At 45.2% G+C, this 20,636-nt stretch overlaps 2 protein-coding genes across 2 annotated transcripts in view; one reads left to right on the top strand and one right to left on the bottom strand.

Annotated features, from left to right (window-relative positions):
- LOC120055685 (calcium/calmodulin-dependent protein kinase II inhibitor 2-like) overlaps window positions 1–2,726 on the bottom strand; it is a 2,875-nt gene extending 149 nt beyond the window's left edge. The window contains exons 1-2 of the mRNA XM_039003577.1: window positions 2,293–2,726; window positions 1–1,628 (exon numbers count right to left, since the gene is read on the bottom strand). The exon at window positions 1–1,628 is cut by the window's left edge and continues 149 nt beyond it. Coding sequence (XP_038859505.1) covers window positions 1,558–1,628; window positions 2,293–2,458 — 237 coding nt within the window. The 5' untranslated portion in view covers window positions 2,459–2,726 and the 3' untranslated portion in view covers window positions 1–1,557. The remainder of the gene's footprint in view (window positions 1,629–2,292) is intronic.
- A 17-nt stretch (window positions 2,727–2,743) lies between these two features.
- LOC120055436 (proline-rich extensin-like protein EPR1) overlaps window positions 2,744–20,636 on the top strand; it is a 32,832-nt gene continuing 14,939 nt past the window's right edge. The window contains exons 1-3 of the mRNA XM_039003299.1: window positions 2,744–2,803; window positions 4,298–5,032; window positions 5,234–5,873. Coding sequence (XP_038859227.1) covers window positions 2,744–2,803; window positions 4,298–5,032; window positions 5,234–5,873 — 1,435 coding nt within the window. The remainder of the gene's footprint in view (window positions 2,804–4,297; window positions 5,033–5,233; window positions 5,874–20,636) is intronic.

Here is a 20,636-nt window from a genome sequence, read left to right as displayed (position 1 = left end):
TGCACAACAAACCATATTCAGTTTCCTCCAAAGAATGGTACATGATAAACGAAATAAAAAACATAACTGTAATGTCCAAAATCGGTCAAATAACGTGTTATTTGAGGATACTCGTAAACAGTGCAATATACTCTAAAATCGCAATGTTCTAACAACTGCATCAACGAAGCTTAAGTCACAGTATACGATTTCTCAATAATAGTTTAACATTGATGTGTACAAAACCCCAAACACATTCAGTTAGTCTTTAAAAAACGTCAGTCCCTTTGATATAGAATGAGAAAAGTCAACACCCAAATCTCTTAGATTCTCCGTTATATAGGCGAGTCACAATCTGCAAATCCTCTCTATAATACAAACATTTGTGTTGATGAACTGTAAGACGATAGACTAGCTTATAATTTTAAATAGCAATTATTTAGATATAAAAATACAAATATGACTTTTGAAATATGAATGTAAGCGTGCCAGGGTAAGAGTGGTTGGCACCTGTTGTGGCACCAGAGGGAAAGATCATGCAAATAGATAGATAAAATATTTGACTTTTAATTATAGAACACGAAAAACACAAATAATTGCAACATCAAAATAAATAAATTAAAAAATATATATTTTCCCATTAATTTCATGATTATTGTTTCAAACATTTATAATTTGCCCATCTCTTCTGGCCTCCTTCGATATTTCTAGTCTGTAAAAGTGAAACAGATAGCCTATGTGCAGGTGTCGGTAGGCTAAGGTTACATGAAGGCGCCGACCTGCATCTTTAACCGTGGGGGGTAATGTAAGCCCATGTATCAATTTCATTCAATTGAACCTGGGGACTATGCATTAGGCCTACTAGCTTATTCTTTACAGGTGAAGCCAAAGTGAATATAGGCCTACGAAATAAAATATTAACATTGCACCATCCTCGGTATATATATATTTTTTTACACACAATGGATATATTCTAGTTACTGGACTTCAGTGTTTGGTTGGTCTGTATGAAAAAGCTTTAGCAGCAATCAGAGAGGAATGCATTCTACGTTCGACCAATGCTGAAAAGTACAGCTCCCTTGAATGCAATGTCGCCGATTGTTATCAACAATGCAAAGCCTGCAAGGTTAATATGGTCTTCGAGCACAGGCAGTCTACTGGGTACAACTATAGAAACAGAGCTTTAAATGAAATTCTGCCACCAGTTCTAGTTTGTTGTTGCTTACGGCGCTTTTGGAAGATGGTCGTGAAGTTATGGCAAGTTCATCCATCAGAGAAGTCAGCTGAGGTTGAGACACGGAGCCAGGATCCGCCATCTCAACATCACGCTGCGCAGCAGAAGTTAAAATCGGGTTTCATCAAATTGTCAGCAACCACATGATAAATCTCGGTCTTTTCCGGACTCTTCCTCAAACTCTTCCTCTGCTTTCTCGTCCAATCTTCACATCTTTCCATCCCTTTCCTTCCCCTTGTCTTCGCTTCGTGCCATCGTTTCTCCTACAATCCTCGAACATGCACAGCCGACAAGTGCTTCAAATCGGTGATCAAAATAAAAAGTCTGCAAGGCATTGTTCATCTTTAAACGCCTGGTGACGACTTGTCTGCCATCCCCTTTAGAACGTCGTCTATTCTGTCGTCTTCGATGACCACTGCGGAGGGGAGATGCAACATGTTAATATTTGATTTGATTATGTTTTATTTGATTTATGTATTACATATGTTTAACCTTTATTTTATCAGGGACTCATCACTTGTCATGTCATAGTCTAATGGCCTAACTGTTTCATAAATATGTTTTACAGCCAACAAATCGAGTAGGCTAATTGCAAAGGTTTTGGGGACTGGTGCAACACAAAGGGAAATGTCGTTGTGCCAAACCCCTGACTTTGGTGCTTGAAACAATGGTTTGTCCATAATGGCGCAAAGCAAAGCGCGCGCACTAGACGCTGTCAGCACTTGCAATTTCCACTACATGCAATAGGGAAACGTTCCCTTTAAAATGACAGAGAGCGTAACTAATGTAGACATTTAGCCAAGTACATTTTGATATCACATTGGTAGTCTATTATTCTCATTCGTCACTATCAACGGGGCGCATTGTGGTCAGCTATTGTCCTTTGTTATATCAACAAATAAACGTTTGCCTCATAATTTAGAGGTCAAATGCATATCTGTTGCATGTCCGTGTTGTATAACAAGTAGGCTAGGTTAGAGTTAAAGATCACCCAAACATGCCTGGGTGGCCAAGCCTTTGTTTTTGTTCACCAAAACAAAACCTCTATTCAACAATCCATTCCAATAACCAGATCTTACCTCTCTTGGCTCTGCCGATCTGTCCCAGCTTTGGGGGTCTTTTCGCTTGCGACGCACCGAAGAACGAATTGGTGTCCTGTAGTCCGCAGCTAAAGGACACCTGACTGGCCTCGCTGTCTCCATAGCCGCTCATCTTCCCCTCGCTGTACGGCAGTACCTCGGACATTATTGCACGGCTGAGACGGACTGATCAACAGCGCAAAAAAAAAAAACGATTTAAAGTCGGCGGCTATAGTCGACGTAGCCCAGAAATCCTTGGCTTGGTAATTAGACTTGTCGACCTTTCTAGTGAAAATCCGTTTGGAAAATCACTAATTGACTTCTTCGTGCCTAGCCAGCCTGTGAAGGTTGAAGGTGCAGAGTCCGGGTTGAGGCGGGGTGTTTGCAGGCTGTTGTGTCGCTGTTCGAGAGGAGAGCAGAGGAAGAGCGGTCTGTACGCCTGTGTTGCTCGATGAAGTCTGATGAAGAAAGTGGGAGATCCCGGGATCATAAAGGAAACCCAGGCGGAAAGGTGAAGTCATCCATCCGGGTGTGTGTGTGTGTGTCTCTCTCTCTCTCTCTCTCTCTCTCTCTCTCTCTCTCTCTCTCTCTCTCTCTCTCTCTCTCTCTCTCTCTCTCTCTCTCAGTGTGTGTGTGTGTGTGTGTGTGTGTGTGTGTGTGTGTGTGTGTGTGTGTGTGTGTGTGTGTGTCTCTCTCTCTCTCAGTGTGTGTGTCTCTCTCTCTCTCTCTCAGTGTGTGTGTGTGTGTGTGTGTGTGTGTGTGTGTGTGTGTGTGTGTGTGTGTGTGTGTGTGTGTGTGTGTGTGTGTGTGTGTGTGTGTGTGTGTGTGTGTGTGTGTGTGCGTGCGCGCGCGCGTGCGTGCGGGTGTGCGTGTGTGTGTGTGCTGGGGGACTCTGAATGCTAGAGGAGTAAGGGTGACATCAACAGGCGAGATATATAGCAATGTGCAGTGAAGGGAGCAGAAAGTCATGTTCACAGAGATACAGCTACTGGAGCAATGGGGAAATAAACATTTTATTTGGTGCATAATATTTTCAATAGTGAACACATTTGTAGACTTAAAAACGTATTCAAATGTGATGATATTTACACATATGCCATAGGTTAGTTATATTTATTCTGAGAATTATAATAGTTTACTCGCGCAAATGCACACAATGGCTAGGCTACAGTTATTGAAATAGCCGTGTGTTTTGTATCTATATGCTTGACATTGTTATGTTTCTCTCCTCCTATGTAGTATATTTCCTTCCTGTAACCAGGAAGGTTGCTTTATATTGGCTCTGGGGGACACGAGATTCTCACAGGAAATCATTACCTGCTCAGGTTGCCCAGCCCGGCGGAGATACAATCTTCGGCAAAATCATTCGCAAGGAGATTCCTGCAAAAATATTATTTGAAGATTCTGTCTGCGCACAGAAGTCGGAAGTGCCTATAAAATGAGTCACGCAAGTCTTTTCCCGTATACATCATAGCTTCAGCAGCATCGGGTAAACGAGGTTTACAAATTACACCAATGCACTTTTGCGCACATTCTCCATTGATGGTTTATAAGTTACGCCTGACAACCATCGAGATGATCTGGACCATGATGACATTAATGTTGATGTGCCTCAGACCCATACTGGTGGGGTTCAGATGTCCAGGACAGCCTCCTCATCCTTGGGGTACTTGGCTTCAACTGTTTACAGAACATGGGACTGCAGAGTCAACTGAAGATGTCTGAAGACCTCATCCATGATGTTTCTGTAGAATTGGACAACTAAGGACAGACGCTTCCCAAGTCCATCCAGACTAAACCACCACTATCCACCACACCTACCAAGTCCATCCAGCCTGAACCACCACTATCCACCACACCTACCAAGTCCATCCAGACTGAACCACCACACCTACCAAGTCCATCCAGCCTGAACCACCACTATCCACCACGCCTACCAAGTCCATCCAGACTGAACCACCACACCTACCAAGTCCATCCAGACTGAACCACCACACCTACCAAGTCCATCCAGACTGAACCACCACTATCCACCACACCTACCAAGTCCATCCAGACTGAACCACCACTATCCACCACACCTACCAAGTCCATCCAGACTGAACCACCACTATCCACCACACCTACCAAGTCCATCCAGACTGAACCACCACTATCCACCACACCTACCAAGCCCATCCAGACAGAACCACCATTATCCACCACACCTATCAAGTCCATCCAGACTGAACCACCACTGTCCACCACACCTACCAAGTCCATCCAGACTAAACCACCACTATCCACCACACCTACCAAGTCCATCCAGACTGAACCACCACTGTCCACCACACCTACCAAGTCCATCCAGACTAAACCACCACTATCCACCACACCTACCAAGTCCATCCAGACTGAACCACCACTATCCACCACACCTACCAAGTCCATCCAGACTGAACCACCACTATCCACCACACCTACCAAGTCCATCCAGACTGAACCACCACTATCCACCACACCTACCAAGTCTATCCAGACTGAACGACCACACCTACCAAGTCCATCCAGACTAAACCACCACTATCCACCACGCCTACCAAGTCCATCCAGACTGAACCACCACTATCCACCACACCTACCAAGTCCATCCAGACTAAACCACCACTATCCACCACACCTACCAAGTCCATCCAGACTAAACCACCACTATCCACCACACCTACCAAGTCCATCCAGACTGAACCACCACACCTACCAAGTCCATCCAGACTGAACCACCACTATCCACCACACCTACCAAGTCCATCCAGACAGAACCACCACTATCCACCACGCCTACCAAGTCCATCCAGACTGAACCACCACTATCCACCACACCTACCAAGTCCATCCAGACTGAACCACCACTATCCACCACACCTACCAAGTCCATCCAGACTGAACCACCACACCTACCAAGTCCATCCAGACTGAACCACCACTATCCACCACGCCTACCAAGCCCATCCAGACTGAACCACCACTATCCACCACACCTACCAAGCCCATCCAGGCTGAACCACCACTGTCCACCACACCTACCAAGTCCATCCAGACTGAACCACCACTATCCACCACACCTACCAAGCCCATCCAGACTGAACCACCACTATCCACCACACCTACCAAGTCCATCCAGACAGAACCACCACTATCCACCACACCTACCAAGTCCATCCAGACAGAACCACCACTATCCACCACGCCTACCAAGTCCATCCAGGCTGAACCACCACTATCCACCAAACCTACCAAGTCCATCCAGACTGAACCACCACTATCCACCACACCTACCAAGCCCATCCAGACTGAACCACCACTATCCACCACACCTACCAAGCCCATCCAGACTAAACCACCACTATCCACCACACCTACCAAGCCCATCCAGACTGAACCACCACTATCCACCACACCTACCAAGCCCATCCAGACAGAACCACCATTATCCACCACACCTACCAAGCCCATCCAGACAGAACCACCACTATCCACCACACCTACCAAGTCCATCCAGACTGAACCACCACTATCCACCACCATGGGAGTCTCCATGCCAAGTGTAGAGCCACCGTGGAGCCATAAAGCTACATGAATGCCCAGACTATTGCCCGAAAATGTGTGGAAGTGCATAATTGAGACAATACATTTGTTTTACGGGACAGTATCTTTAGAAAAGGTTCGACGGGAGATAAAAAATGTCGGAGCTCTTTATTTTAAGCTTCTTGTTGATGAAACAGTTGATTGCATAATGAGTAATTTTGGGGTGCCAATTAGGATGTATTGTAATGTTAATGGACTTACGGTTTAGAGCTGTGACAAAGTCATTCAAATAGAAAGGGGAAACATGACATCAGTATAATTCATGAGTTGAATCAAAACCTATGTTTAAACCCTTTCTCTTGCTTGGAGTCTTCACAAATTTGGCGAAATCGTGTGACATATAACACTACCTTTTCCTTACCTCTTTAGTTAAATGTATGTTATTTGTCGTTAAATATCATATTTTAGCCTAATCATTTTATAATTGAATTAGACGTTGAACTTTTCACCCTGTAGCCTATGAATCCTATCATCCTCATCACTCATTGACCTAGCTCACACTACGCTTACATGTGTTTTTGTCAGTGAGTCACAAAATGTGTGTGTGTATCTCTCTCTGTGTGTGTGTGTGTGTGTGTGTGTGTGTGTGTGTGTGTGTGTGTGTGTGTGTGTGTGTGTGTGTGTGTGTGTGTGTGTGTGTGTGTGTGTGTGTGTGTGTGTGTGTGTGTGTGTGTGCTGGGGGACTCCGAATGCTAGAGGAGTAAGGGTGACATCAACAGGCGAGATATACAGCAATGTGCAGTGAAGAGAGCAGAAAGTCATGTTCACAGAGATACAGCGTCTGTGTGTAGCTGGTGAGATGAGTCAGGCGCAGGATAGCAGATATGAGTAATTAAAGCAATTTTACTCAATAATATAATTTACTCAATAATTACACGTCGTATAAATACAAGGCCACAAATACGGACCGCAATACAATAAACAATTACTCACAAACAAACATGGGGGAACAGAGGGTTAAATAATGAACAAGTAATTGGGGAATTGAAACCAGGTGTGTAAGACAAAGACAAAACAAATGGAAAATGAAAAGTGGATCGGCGATGGCTAGAAGGCCGGTGACGTCGACCGCCGAACGCCGCCCGAACAAGGAGAGGGACCGACTTCGGCGGAAGTCATGACACAGCTACTGGAGCAACGGGGAAATAAACATTTTATTTGGTGCATAATATTTTCAATAGTGAACACATTTGTAGACTTAAAAACGTATTCAAATGTGATGATATTTATGCATATGCCATAGGTTCATATTATTTAATCTGAGAATTATGATAGCGTTCTCGCGCAATTGCGCATAATGGCTAGGCTACAGTTATTGGCATAGCCTCTTTTTTTAAACTATAATGCTTATCTCCTCTTGTGCAGTATATTTCCTTCCTGTAACCAGGCTCCTTGGTTGCTATTTCTTGGCATTGCCTCTGGGAACACGAGGGTCTCACAGGAAATCCTTACCTGCTCCTTTGTGCAGTTTACATCAATGCATGTTTGCGCACATTCTCCATTGATGGTTTGTTTACAGGTTAGTCACACTGTATGCTTCATAGATCGTTAACAAATGTAATGCTGACATGTTATTTTAGAATACAGGGAGTACCTCTTTTAATTGAAAGCAGTTTACACACACTTCATCATACACATAGCATGTCTTAACAAAGCCTGTTTCTAACCGGTGATGAAATATGCCCTAAAAATATTATAGCCTCAACATAGACTAGTTATTTCATAAAGGGGTATTTGAAAGTATGCAGTTTTATGTCGATGGAGCTAGTCCTATATGGTTTTTGCATGATGCACTCGGGTTAGGCGAGGGAGGGAGACTTCTCAACTCACAACAACAGAGATCCAACTTCAGAACCATGGACAGCGCACGCGCACATTCGCTGACCTGGTAGTGTGATATTTTCATGGTCATTTGGAATGTTCGATCAACTGATGCTGGATTGCCATGGTAATGTAGGATGTTCATTCAAATGATGCTAACTGATATGGCTCATGCATGGAATGGAATGTATTTTTTGAATATCGGTTGAGGGCAATGGCTGCCAGTCAACCACAATGAGTCTGAAAAAGCTCCTAAATGTTGCCGAAAAGGTGTTTTGGAGCGCATGGTTAACTGGGCAAACACAGCAAAGACTAGCTACACCTGACAACCACCGAGAAATGATCTAGACCACGATAATGTTGATGTGCCTCAGACCCATACTGGTGTGGTTCAGATGTCCAGGACAGCCGCTGTGATGCTCTCTGTGTCTGTACTTGGCATCCTCCTCATCCTTGAGATACTTGCCTTCAACCCACATGCGTTTCCCAAAACACCACGTAGGGAGAACTTTCACTGAGCGCGCCGTAGGCTATGTTATTACCTATATGGCTGCAAATATTGAGGCGGCTTATTCTAATGCTTATAATATAAAAATGCACTAAATTGTGGATTTGGCACATCATTGCGCACATGTTGTTACACATCATGAAATATATTGAGGCAAACAAATTGTACAGTAGCCTACAATTAGCAAAATGGAACTCAATTGTATGAACATGAAATTAATTTCAATATGATATATGAAAAATATACTTAGTTTCCAGTTTATTAGGGTCGTGGCTAGAATGGACTCAGCTTTTGTAAAATTAATGTAAAAGGTATATTTTTATTTTTGATATCCCTAACCCTAACCCTAAAAAGGTAATCTGTTTTTTTTGCAATTATTTTCTGTTGGACAAAAGATGTAACCCACAAATGTTGGCTTAGGTTTTTTTGTCAAACTAACAATGTCTTACTGTATTTAAATAATTTTATTTGATTTCAAATAACTTATGTTTTAATTCAATTAAGTTGCTCTCTGTGTCTGTACTTGGCATCCTAACCTTAACCTAATTATCTTAACCTGTTGACATAATCATCCTAACCTGCAGCATAAGTTATCCCAACCTGCTAGATAAAGTAAAATCGGACATTAATTTGACAAAAGTTGGATCCCTTCTACACCACCCCATTCACGACAATGGTTCTCTCCTACAGACAGTGAGTCAAGTTGCCGTGGCTTGCTATATAAAGCAGACAGACAGACATCGAGGTATTCAGTTACTGTTTGATTGAACTTTAGAATGGGCAAAACAAGTGACCTAAGTGACTTTGAGCATGGTATAATCGTCGGTGCCAGGCAAGCCGGTTCCAGTATCTCAGAAACAGCCAGCATCCTGGGCTTTTCACGTACGACAGTGTCTATGGTTCACAGAGAACGGAGCGACAAACAAAAACATCCAGTCAGCAGCAGTCCTGTGGGCGAAAAACAGCTTGTTGATTAGAGGTGGAAGGGGAATGGCAAGAATCGTCCAAGCTAACAGGTGGGCCACAAACTGGCAAATAACTTTGCAGTACAACCTGTGCAGAACGGCATCTCGGATTGCACAACTCATTGGCCCTTGTCATGGAAGGGCTATTGCAGCAGATGACCACACCGTGTTCCACTCCTATCAGCTAAAAACAAGAAGAAGCTGCTCCAGTTGGCACGCGATCACCAACACTGGACAATTGAGGAGTGGAAAAGCATCACCCTAGTCCGACAAAACCCGGTTCCTGTTGTGGTTTGGCATAAGCAGCATGAGCCCATTGCCCCATCCTGCCTGGTGCCAACGGTACAGGCTGGTGGCGGAGGTGTAATGGTGTGGGGAATGTTTTCCTGGCACACGCTAGGTCCCGTGATACCAATTGAGCAGCGTTTCCATGCCAGTACTAGATGTGTGTACCTAAAAAACTGGCCACTGAGTGTATAGGCCAGATGTAGCCTAGACTGTATTTATCTTTTTAAGCATCTTTTTATCCTTCGCAATTTTGTATTTGTTTGCTATACTATAGTCTTCGTTCTGAAGTTATCGGCAGTCACAGAGAGACAGATAAACATATTGAATCTATTTATAGCGGAAGGACAAAAAATGATCTAACTACACACTTAGCTGTTCTACAAGTGGTCTGAGCCAGTTTGTAAATAACGAGGGTTTTCAAGTGCAACCTTAGTAACAATGGTTTTGGGAAACAATTCAGAGATTTAACGATGCTGTCACGGATCCCCCCGGTACTGCTGCTCATTCTGTTCACCAGTTCCGGAGGTCTACGTCACCGGCTTTCTAGGCTTCACTGAACGGGATTCATTATCATCAACCCCGGACTGTCTTGTCTGATTACACACACCTGATTCCCATTTCCCCTGATTAGTATGTTATATACTTGCCCTCTGTTCCCTCTGTCTTTGTCGGTTATTGTTTCCATGTCCGTTGGTGGTGCGAGTACCTATGCGTTGGTGCAGCTGTTATGCTGCATGCTATATATATATTGTGTATTACGGGTATCGTCCCGTGGCGTTCAACGAGGTTTACCCTCGCTCTTTTGTCTGGGTACAGCCCAGTGTTTTTGTATACATGTTTGTTTTGGGTGTATTAAAAAACCCTATTGTGTATTCCTGCGCCTGTCTCCAAAATCCTTTATACCAGCGTGACAGATGCTCCTACGTAGGTTCTTATAATGAATTTAGCCTAAGATGCTTTTTGGAAACCGGTCCCTGGCCAAGAAGGCAGTAGTAGGCAATACATTGCAGCATTTTAAACAATACAACACAAGACTACAGGAAACGTTTCCACTCCTCCTGAACAGAATTTTGCATAGAGTTTGAAACTCCCTGAGGGGCACTAGTACATCTAGATGAGCAATACATTTTAGACTATTCCATGCCTCTGGTGCACAATAGTGGAAGGCAGTCTTGCCTAACTCTGTAGCGGCCCTGGGGACTTTAAGTATCAACCACCTAGTAGACCGTGTCTGGTAACTGCTAGTGTTGAAGGAGAACAGGCTACAGAGGTAGTGGGGGAGTTTACCCAGAAGACCTTTGTACATGAACGCATACAAATTTAGCGGTCTGAGCATGTAAAGCGTGGCCCAGCCCACCACTTGATACAAGGAGCAGTGAGCGACATGACATTAGTAACAAAGCGCAAGGATGCATGATAAACTGAGTCCATTCTCTCTAACACAGAAGATGCTGCATGCATGTACAATAAGTCACCATAATCAACTACAGAAAGAAAAGTGACTTAAACAAGCTTCTTTCTAGCCTCAAATGGAAAGCAAGCCTTAATACAAAAATCAAAACCCAAATTCAGTTTAAACTTCACAAGATTATCCATATGAACTTTGTAGGACAGCTTATTGACCGACCATATACCTAGGCATTTGTAGGGTGACACATTTTCAATGGATGTTTCTCCAGACGTGCAAATGCTAACCTTCTATGGCAGAGAGCAAGCTCTGGTTAAGGTCATGACTTTAGTTTTTTTGTGCATTCAAGACTAGTCTGAGACCATATAGGGAGGTCTGGTGACGGAAAGACAACATCCTGAAACAGAAAGAGCATTTGAATATATGACCGTATCATCTTCTTACAGATGAATCTTGGCTGGTTTCATCCCCTTTCCCAGGTCATTGATAAAAATAGGGAACAGAACAGGAGCTAAAATGGAACCCTGGGGTACACCACTAGTCATCTCAAGGAAGCTAGACTCAGCATAGACACATTGTGTTATGCCTACAAGATAGTTCCTAAACCAATTTACAGCCCCGTCATTGAGACCAATGTCACTGAGTCCGGCTAGCCACAACTCATGGTCAACTGAATCAAAGACAGACAGCCCCGTCACTGAGACCAATGTCACTGAGTCCGGCTAGCCACAGCTCATGGTCAACTGAATCAAAGACAGACAGCCCCGTCACTGAGACCAATGTCACTGAGTCCGGCTAGCCACAGCTCATGGTCAACTGAATCAAAGACAGACAGCCCCATCACTGAGACCAATGTCACTGAGTTCGTAGACAACTGAATCAAAGACAGACAGCCCCGTCACTGAGACCAATGTCACTGAGTTCGTAGACAACTGAATCAAAGACAGACAGCCCCGTCACTGAGACTAATGTCACTGAGTTCGTAGACAACTGAATCAAAGACAGACAGCCCCGTCACTGAGACCAATGTCACTGAGTTCGTAGACAACTGAATCAAAGACAGACAGCCCCGTCACTGAGACCAATGTCACTGAGTTCGTAGACAACTGAATCAAAGACAGACAGCCCCGTCACTGAGACCAATGTCACTGAGTTCGTAGACAACTGAATCAAAGACAGACAGCCCCGTCACTGAGACCAATGTCACTGAGTTCGTAGACAACTGAATCAAAAACCTTTTTAAAATCAACAAACAATGCAGCACAATGTTTTTTCAAGTGCGTTTATGATGTAACTTGCCACTGCCATAGCTACAGTTATGGTACTATGCCTTCGGGTTAGGGGTTAACTCCACTAATTCAATCCCCTCTTCCTGTCAATTCCATTTCATTCAAGTTCCAGGTCAGTATTTTAAGTCAGAGATAATTCAATTCCTCTCAATTCCAATGTTAGAATTCTTGGAATTGACCTATTCCCAGTTTAATATTATCCCCAACACTTCCACAAATGACGATGAACATTTGAATTCCCCTCAGGCTTCTAGGCTGATACTGTCACTGTTCAGACAGCCTAGCTATCTGAGGGAATTCAATCATTTCATTGGAATTTCAAATTAATTTGGAATTGACCATACTCAGGATGTTCTTTTCAAGTAGGAATTTCTTTAGCTGTGAGTTCACTAGGGACTCAGACTTTGGCCAGGATAGGGAGCTTGGAGATAGGACCGTAGTTATTCTTATCTGAAGGCCTCTACCCTTTAGAAGCCGGAGGACATAAGCTGATTGCCACATTTTGGGTATAGTATTGGTCAAGAGACCTAAGTTGAAAAGTGCGAGGCTCAGCAATAATACCAGCTGGTGTCTTTAAGAGGTAGGGATGCAATACTTTTTACAGTCTATAGGCCTCTGCATAAGAAACAGGCTCAAAGTTAAGAGTTCACACGAGGGCCTGTATTAGAGCGCACTGTAACAACTTACACCAGAGGAATGTGCTCCACCAACATAAAAAAACTGAACCAGCAGATATTAAGTGTTTGTTAAAGACCCCCACAATATCAGATTTATCCTTCCCTTCATTAGAATCCACCACTATAAGGACAGTGTGGCCAGAGAACCTGATTTGATTCGTTTCCAGAACTTGGTAGGGTTGTTAGGGTGACTGCTTTCAGATAGAACTCTGACTTAGACTTCCTGATCAACCCTGTACACCAGTCAGCAGGTGCATTTGTACCTCTACCGTTAGCCCAAGAAACATTTCTCTGTCCAATTCATTCTGCCTATCAGGATAAAGGTAAGACCCAGATGCAGACTGTGTCAAAGTAACAATGTTTATTACAGCAACAGAGGCAAAGGTACAGGACGGTAGACAGGCTCAGGGGCAGGCAGAGTAGTCAGGCTGGCTGGTTCAGGGTCAGGACTGGCAAGGGTCAAAAACCAGGAGGGCGGAAAAAAGAGAGGCTGGGAAAAGACAGGCACTGACAGGACAAACACTGGTAAGCTTGACAAACAAGATGACCTGGCAACAGACAAACAGAAAACACAGGTATAAGTACACAGGGGATAATGGGGAAGATGGGCGACACCTGGAGGGGGGTGGAGACAAGCACAAAGACAGGTGAAACAGATCAGGGCGTGACACTGCCAAGTTGTCTGAAAACCAGGGATTGTCCGTTCCACTGAATCAGCATTTATTCACATGCTTGGGCTATCACAAATATACACAAATGTCATGTAAAAATAGTCCCAGGCAGAGTCAACATCGGGGAATCAGACTTCCTCTGTCAATATTATGGAACAGATCAAGCAAGAACGCTTGCTGTGTGACTCTGAACAAGACCAAATCCCAGAGCACCTAACAAATCAACGCTATTGGACATTATTCTGACGAATACCCCTCTCAAATACACATCTACTGGGGTAATCTGTTAGGATGTCAGAGATCATTGTCCAGTCGCTTGTGTAAGAAGTACAAAACTGCCCGAATCTAAACCCAGCTATATTTTTTAAAGACATTTTAGGCACTTTGGTGAGCAAGTGTTCTTGCATGATCTGTTAAGTACAAATTAATCATTTATATGTTGAATTCACATCTCCATCTCAACCAAAAATCTACAAGATAAAGAATATGACTCAGGCAAATCTAATCTTAAATGCGCTGTTAAATAAAGTTTGATTTGATTTAGTCCTATTCTTAACTTTGATTTTTCGTTGAGATGGAGACGTGAATCCAACATATAAATTATTAATTTGTAGACAAAATGGAATTAAAGCCAGACTAAGTCTGTGTCACAGATTGAACCGTCCAATCATAAGATACATCTCCTTCAATGTTGATATGTTGTTGCTTTGACAACCAAACACAATTCAAAATCACTAAATATCATTACATTTTAAATCAACCAAAGATTGGAAACCTAGACCTATTATATTGTCTATTGGTAGTTGAATTCTTGTCACACAAGCCTAAGATCACCCTGCAGAATGCCAGGCGTCGGCTGGTGTGATGCTCGCCACCATTGTACTCTAGATCAGTGGAAACGCGTTCTCTGGAGTGATGAATCACGCTTCACCATCTGACAGTCCGACAGACGAATCTGGGTTTGGAGGATGCCAGGAGAACACTACCTGCCCCAATGCATAGTGCCAACTGTAAAGTTTGGTGTAGGAGGAATAATGGTCTGGGGGCTGTTTTTCATGGTTCGGGCTAGACCCCTTAGTTCCAGTGAAGGGAACTATTAACGCTACAGCATACAATGACATCTAGACGATTCTGTCCTTCCAACTTTGTGGCAGCAGTTTGGGGAAGGCCCTTTCCTGTTTCATCATGACAATGCCCAGTTCACAAAGCGAGATCCATACAGAAATGGTTTGTCAAGATCAGTGTGGAAGAACTTGACTGGCCTGCACAGAACCCTGACCTCAACCCCATCGAACACCTTTGGGATGAATTGGAACAAGAGGAATACCTATGTAAGAATGCTGTTCATTGACTAAAGCTCAGCATTCAACACCATAGTAACCTCCAAGATCATTAAGCTTGAGGCCCTGGGGCTCAACCCCGCCCTGTGCAATTTGGTCCTGGACTTTCTGACGGGCCGCTCCCAGGTGGTGAAGGTGGGAAACAACATCTCCACTTCGCTGATCCTCAACACTGGGGCCCCACAAGGGTGCGTGCTCAGCCCCCTCCTGTACTCTCTGTTCACCCATGACTGCGTGTCCACGCACACCTTCAACTCAATCATCAAGTTTGCAGACGACACAACAGTTATAGGCTTGATTACCAACAACGACGAGACAGCCTACAGGGATGAGGTCAGGGCCCTCAGAGTGTGGTGTCAGGAAAACAACCTCTCACTCAACGTCAACAAAACAAAGGAGATTATCGTGGACTTCAGGAAACAGCAGAGGGAGCACCCCCCTATCCACATCGACGGGACAGTAGTGGAAAAGATGGAAAGTTTTATGTTCCTCGGCATACACATCACAGACAAACTGAAATGGTCCACCCACACAGATAGCGTGGTGAAGAAGGCACAACACCACCTCTTCAACCTCAGGAGGCTGAATAAATTTGGCTTGTCACCTAAAAACCTGACAAACTTTTACAGATGTCCAATTGAGAGCATCCTGTCGGGCTGTATCACCGCCTTGTACTGCAACTGCACCGCCCTCAACCGCAAGGCTCTCCAGAGGGTAGTGCGGTCTGCACAACGCATCTCCGGGGGCAAACTACCTGCCCTCCAGGACACCTACAGCACCCGATGTCACAGGAAGGCCAACAAGATCATCAAGGACAACAACCACCCGCGCCACTGCCTGTTCACCTAGCTATCATCCAGAAGGCGAGGTCAGTACAGGTGCATCAAAGCTGGGACCGAGAGATTGAAAAACAGCTTCTATCTCAAGGCCATCAGACTGTTAAACAGCAATCACTAACTCAGAGAGGCTGCTGCCTACATACAGACTCAAATCATTGGCCACTTTAATAAATTGATCACTCGTCACTTTAAATAATGCCACTTTAACAATGTGTACATATCTTACATTACTAATCTCATATGTATATACTGTATCGTATACCATCTATTACATCTTGCCTGTGCTGCTCAGCCATTTTGCTGCACTCGCATTAACATCTGCTAACCATGTGTATGTGACCAATAAAATATGATTTGATTCGATTTGAACGCCGACTGTGAGCCAGGCCTAATCGCCCAACATCAGTGCCCGACCTCACTAATGCTCTTATGGCTGAATGGAAGCAAGTCCCCACAGCAATGTTCCAACATCTAGTGGAAAGTCTTCCCAGAAGAGTGGAGGCTATCATTTTGGAATGAGATGTTCAACGAGCAGGTGTCCACATACTTTTGGTCATGTAGTGTACCTGTTGATAATTCAAATGCTATATAGTCTTAAATAGCATCACTCATGATATATGAGTGATAAAGTATGGTGACATTTCATTTGCTCTGTTAAACCTACCCTTTGGAATAACTTCCATAGCAACAGTGAATCTATTTAGTTCTTAAGTGGAGTTCTCTGAACGATCATTATAATGGTCGCACATTGGTAGTAGTCAGTGACAAATATCAAAGCTAAGCAGAGCTGGTTAAAACCCTGGATGGTAGACCAAAGGGTAGATGTACATAGATCAATTCTCCAGTAGGAGGTGCTGCCCAGCCTATAGTTTGTTTTCTTCTGATGGTGGATATAACGTTGAAGATCTGACATTGTTTTAAAGGTCCACATTCTACATATTTTATACAAACTTTATCTATGTTGACATTTGGTTACACTGATGACAATCCTGTGGTTGAAATTTCACCCTCAAAACAGTTTATGTTGATCACTTTTTTCAAATCCAATGTATGTTCCACATAGATTCCACATCACCATACGTTTACAAATGACGTTGAAACAACGTTCATTCAACCAGTTTGTGCCCAGTGGGATAGGGTTAGTGTAGTGTGAAGGTTAGTATACACCATAAAAATGACATTATTAGAAAGCAACAAAGTGACAACCCAGACACTATTTCAGAGGTAATGTTTAGACAGACTTGTCTGTTAGTAATATCACTGGGATGATTGACAGGCTGCTCTCCAGTAGACTATGGTCTCTGCCTGACAACAAGATGCGGAGAGAGATTTATGTTTTCAGTGGAGTTCAGGCAGGGTCCAGGGGGTTTTCACATGATGTCTGCAACAGAGGTTCCATTTGAGACCATGCTGCCCTGGTGACAAGTGTGTCACTGTCCAGGAACAGAACAGTTACATTGCTATAACGTTACGTATACCCTACAGAAATATATACATGAGCAAGAGGCAGGGATATGTGGCACCCTGCCACTCTCCTTCACCATCCCACTTCCTCCTCTCTCTTTTAACCTCCCTTCCCCCTCTCTGCCTTCTCCCTCTCTGCCCTCTCCCTCTCTGCCCTCTCCCTCTCTGCCCTGTCCCTCTCTGCCCTGTCCCTCTCTGCCCTCTCCTTCTCTACGCTCTCCCTCTCTACGCTCTCCCTCTCTGCCCTCTCCCTCTCTGCGCTCTCCCTCTCTGCCCTGTCCCTCTCTGCCCTGTCCCTCTCTGCCCTCTCCTTCTCTACGCTCTCCCTCTCTACGCTCTCCCTCTCTACGCTCTCCCTCTCTGCCCTCTCCCTCTCTGCCCTGTCCCTCTCTGCCCTCTCCTTCTCTACGCTCCCCCTCTCTACGCTCTCCTTCTCTACGCTCTCCCTCTCTACGCTCTCCCTCTCTACGCTCTCCCTCTCTACGCTCTCCTTCTCTACGCTCTCCCTCTCTACGCTCTCCCTCTCTACGCTCTCCCTCTCTACCCTCTCCTTCTCTACGCTCCCCCTCTCTACGCTCTCCTTCTCTACGCTCTCCCTCTCTACGCTCTCCCTCTCTACGCTCTCCTTCTCTACGCTCTCCCTCTCTACGCTCTCCCTCTCTACGCTCTCCCTCTCTACGCTCTCCCTCTCTACGCTCTCCCTCTCTGCCCTGTCCCTCTCTGCCCTCTCCCTCTCTACGCTCTCCCTCTCTGCCCTCTCATTTTCTTTCTCCATATCTCCCTTTTTACCTCTCTTCTTTTTAGCCTCTAGCATGCAGCTGTTGTTCAGACCATTTCTTAATAACCAGGCTCACTCAATTAGCCCCTTCCTTCCTGACGAGGACGCCCGTCAGGAAGGCCTGGCCTGGCTCTCTCTCTCTCTCTCTCTCTCTCTCACGTGCGTGCGTGCGTGCGTGCGTGCGTGCGTGCATGCGTGCGTGCGTCCGCATGCTGCCAGTAGCGGTTCTTCAACTACATCACAGTGCTGAGTCACATGTCTCTCTCCCCCCTATGCCCCTACACCCCTACCCCCCTACCCTGTCCCTCCTCCCTTGTCCCTCCTCCCCAGCCTCCCTGCCCGCAGTGGGCTTAGCCACTGCTGAGCTAACTCTCTCTCTCATAGACACAAACACACACACACACAAAATTTTGGCTCTGGGCCACGAAGCTTGTTCTTAGTAGTAATTTTCCTGCTCCAGCGGCGGTGATGGAACAAGCACCATTACCCAGAGCTGTGTGTGTGTGTGTGTGAGAGAGAGAGAGAGAGAGAGAGAGAGAGAGAGAGAGAGAGAGAGAGAGAGAGAGAGAGAGAGAGAGAGAGAGAGAGAGAGAGAGAGAGAGAGAGAGAGAGAGAGAGAGAGAGAGACAGAGAGACAGAGAGAGAGAGAGAGAGAGAGAGAGAGAGAGAGAGAGAGAGAGAGAGAGAGAGAGAGAGAAGGGGGAGAGAGAGAGAGAGAAGGGGGAGAGAAGGGGGAGAGAGAGAGAGAGAGAATGGGGAGAGAGAGAGAGAGAGAGAAGGGGGGGAGAGAGAGAAGGGGGGAGAGAGAGAGGGAGAGAGAGAGAATCAATCAATCAATCAATCAATTTTATTTTATATAGCCCTTCGTACATCAGCTAATATCTCGAAGTGCTGTACAGAAACCCAGCCTAAAACCCCAAACAGCTAGTAATGCAGGTGTAGAAGCACGGTGGCTAGGAAAAACTCCCTAGAAAGGCCAAAACCTAGGAAGAAACCTAGAGAGGAACCAGGCTATGAGGGGTGGCCAGTCCTCTTCTGGCTGTGCCGGGTGGAGATTATAACAGAACTATGCCAAGATGTTCAAAAATGTTCATAAGTGACAAGCATGGTCAAATAATAATCATGAATAATTTTCAGTTGGCTTTTCATAGCCGATCATTAAGAGTTGAAAAACAACAGGTCTGGGACAGGTGGCGGTTCCATAACCGCAGGCAGAACAGCTGAAACTGGAATAGCAGCAAGGCCAGGCGGACTGGGGACAGCAAGGAGTCACCACGGGCGGCAGTCCCGACGCATGGTCCTAGGGCCCAGGTCCTCCGAGAGAAAGAAAGAGAGAAGGAGAAAATTAGAGAGAGCCAAGATTTTCAAAATGTTCATAAATGACAAGCATGGTCAAATAATAATCAGGAATAAATCTCAGTTGGCTTTTCATAGCCGATCATTAAGAGTTGAAAACAGCAGGTCTGGGACAGGTAGGGGTTCCATAACCGCAGGCAGAACAGTTGAAACTGGAATAGCAGCAAGGCCAGGCGGACTGGGGACAGCAAGGAGTCACCACGGCCGGTAGTCCCGACGTATGGTCCTAGGGCTCAGGTCCTCCGAGAGAAAGAAAGAGAGAAGGAGAAAATTAGAGAGAGCCAAGATTTTCAAAATGTTCATAAATGACAAGCATGGTCAAATAATAAATCAGGAATAAATCTCAGTTGGCTTTTCATAGCCGATCATTAAGAGTTGAAAACAGCAGGTCTGGGACAGGTAGGGGTTTCGTAACCGCAGGCAGAACAGTTGAAACTGGAATAGCAGCAAGGCCAGGCGGACTGGGGACAGCAAGGTGTCAGCATGCCCGGTAGTCCTGACGTATGGTCCTAGGGCTCAGGTTCTCAGAGAGAAAGAGAGAACGAGAGAATTAGAGAGAGCATACTTAAATTCACACAGGACACTGGATAAGACAGGAGAAGTACTCCAGGTATAACCAACTGACCCTAGCCCCCCAACACATAAACTACTGCAGCATAAATACTGGAGGCTGAGACAGGAGCGGTCAGGAGACACTGTGGCCCCATCCGAAGAAACCCCCGGACAGGGCCAAACAGGAAGGATATAACCCCACCCACTTTGCCAAAGCACAGCCCCCGCACCACTAGAGGGATATCCTCAACCACCAACTTACAATCCTGAGACAAGGCCGAGTATAGCCCACAAAGGTCTCCACCACAGCACAAACCAAGGGGGGGCGCCAACCCAGACAGGAAGATCACGTCAGTAACTCAACCCACTCAAGTGACGCACCCCTCCTAGGGACGGCATGAAAGAGCACCAGCAAGCCAGTGACTCAGCCCCTGTAACAGGGTTAGAGGCAGAGAATCCCAGTGGAGAGAGGGGAACCGGCCTGGCAGAGACAGCAAGGGCGGTTCGTTGCTCCAGAGCCTTTCCGTTCACCTTCACACTCCTGGGCCAGACTACACTCAATCATATGACCTACTGAAGAGATAAGTCTTCAGTAAAGACTTAAAGGTTGAGACCGAGTCTGCGTCTCTCACATGGGTAGGCAGACTGTTCCATAAAAATGGAGATCTATAGGAGAAAGCCCTGCCTCCCGCTGTTTGCTTAGAAATTCTAGGGACAATTAGGAGGCCTGCGTCTTGTGACCGTAGCGTACGTATTGGTATGTA

This window comes from Salvelinus namaycush, chromosome 11 (assembly GCF_016432855.1).
Source record: "Salvelinus namaycush isolate Seneca chromosome 11, SaNama_1.0, whole genome shotgun sequence".
NCBI lineage: Eukaryota > Metazoa > Chordata > Actinopteri > Salmoniformes > Salmonidae > Salvelinus > Salvelinus namaycush.
This window is presented reverse-complemented; position numbering and strand designations above follow the sequence as displayed.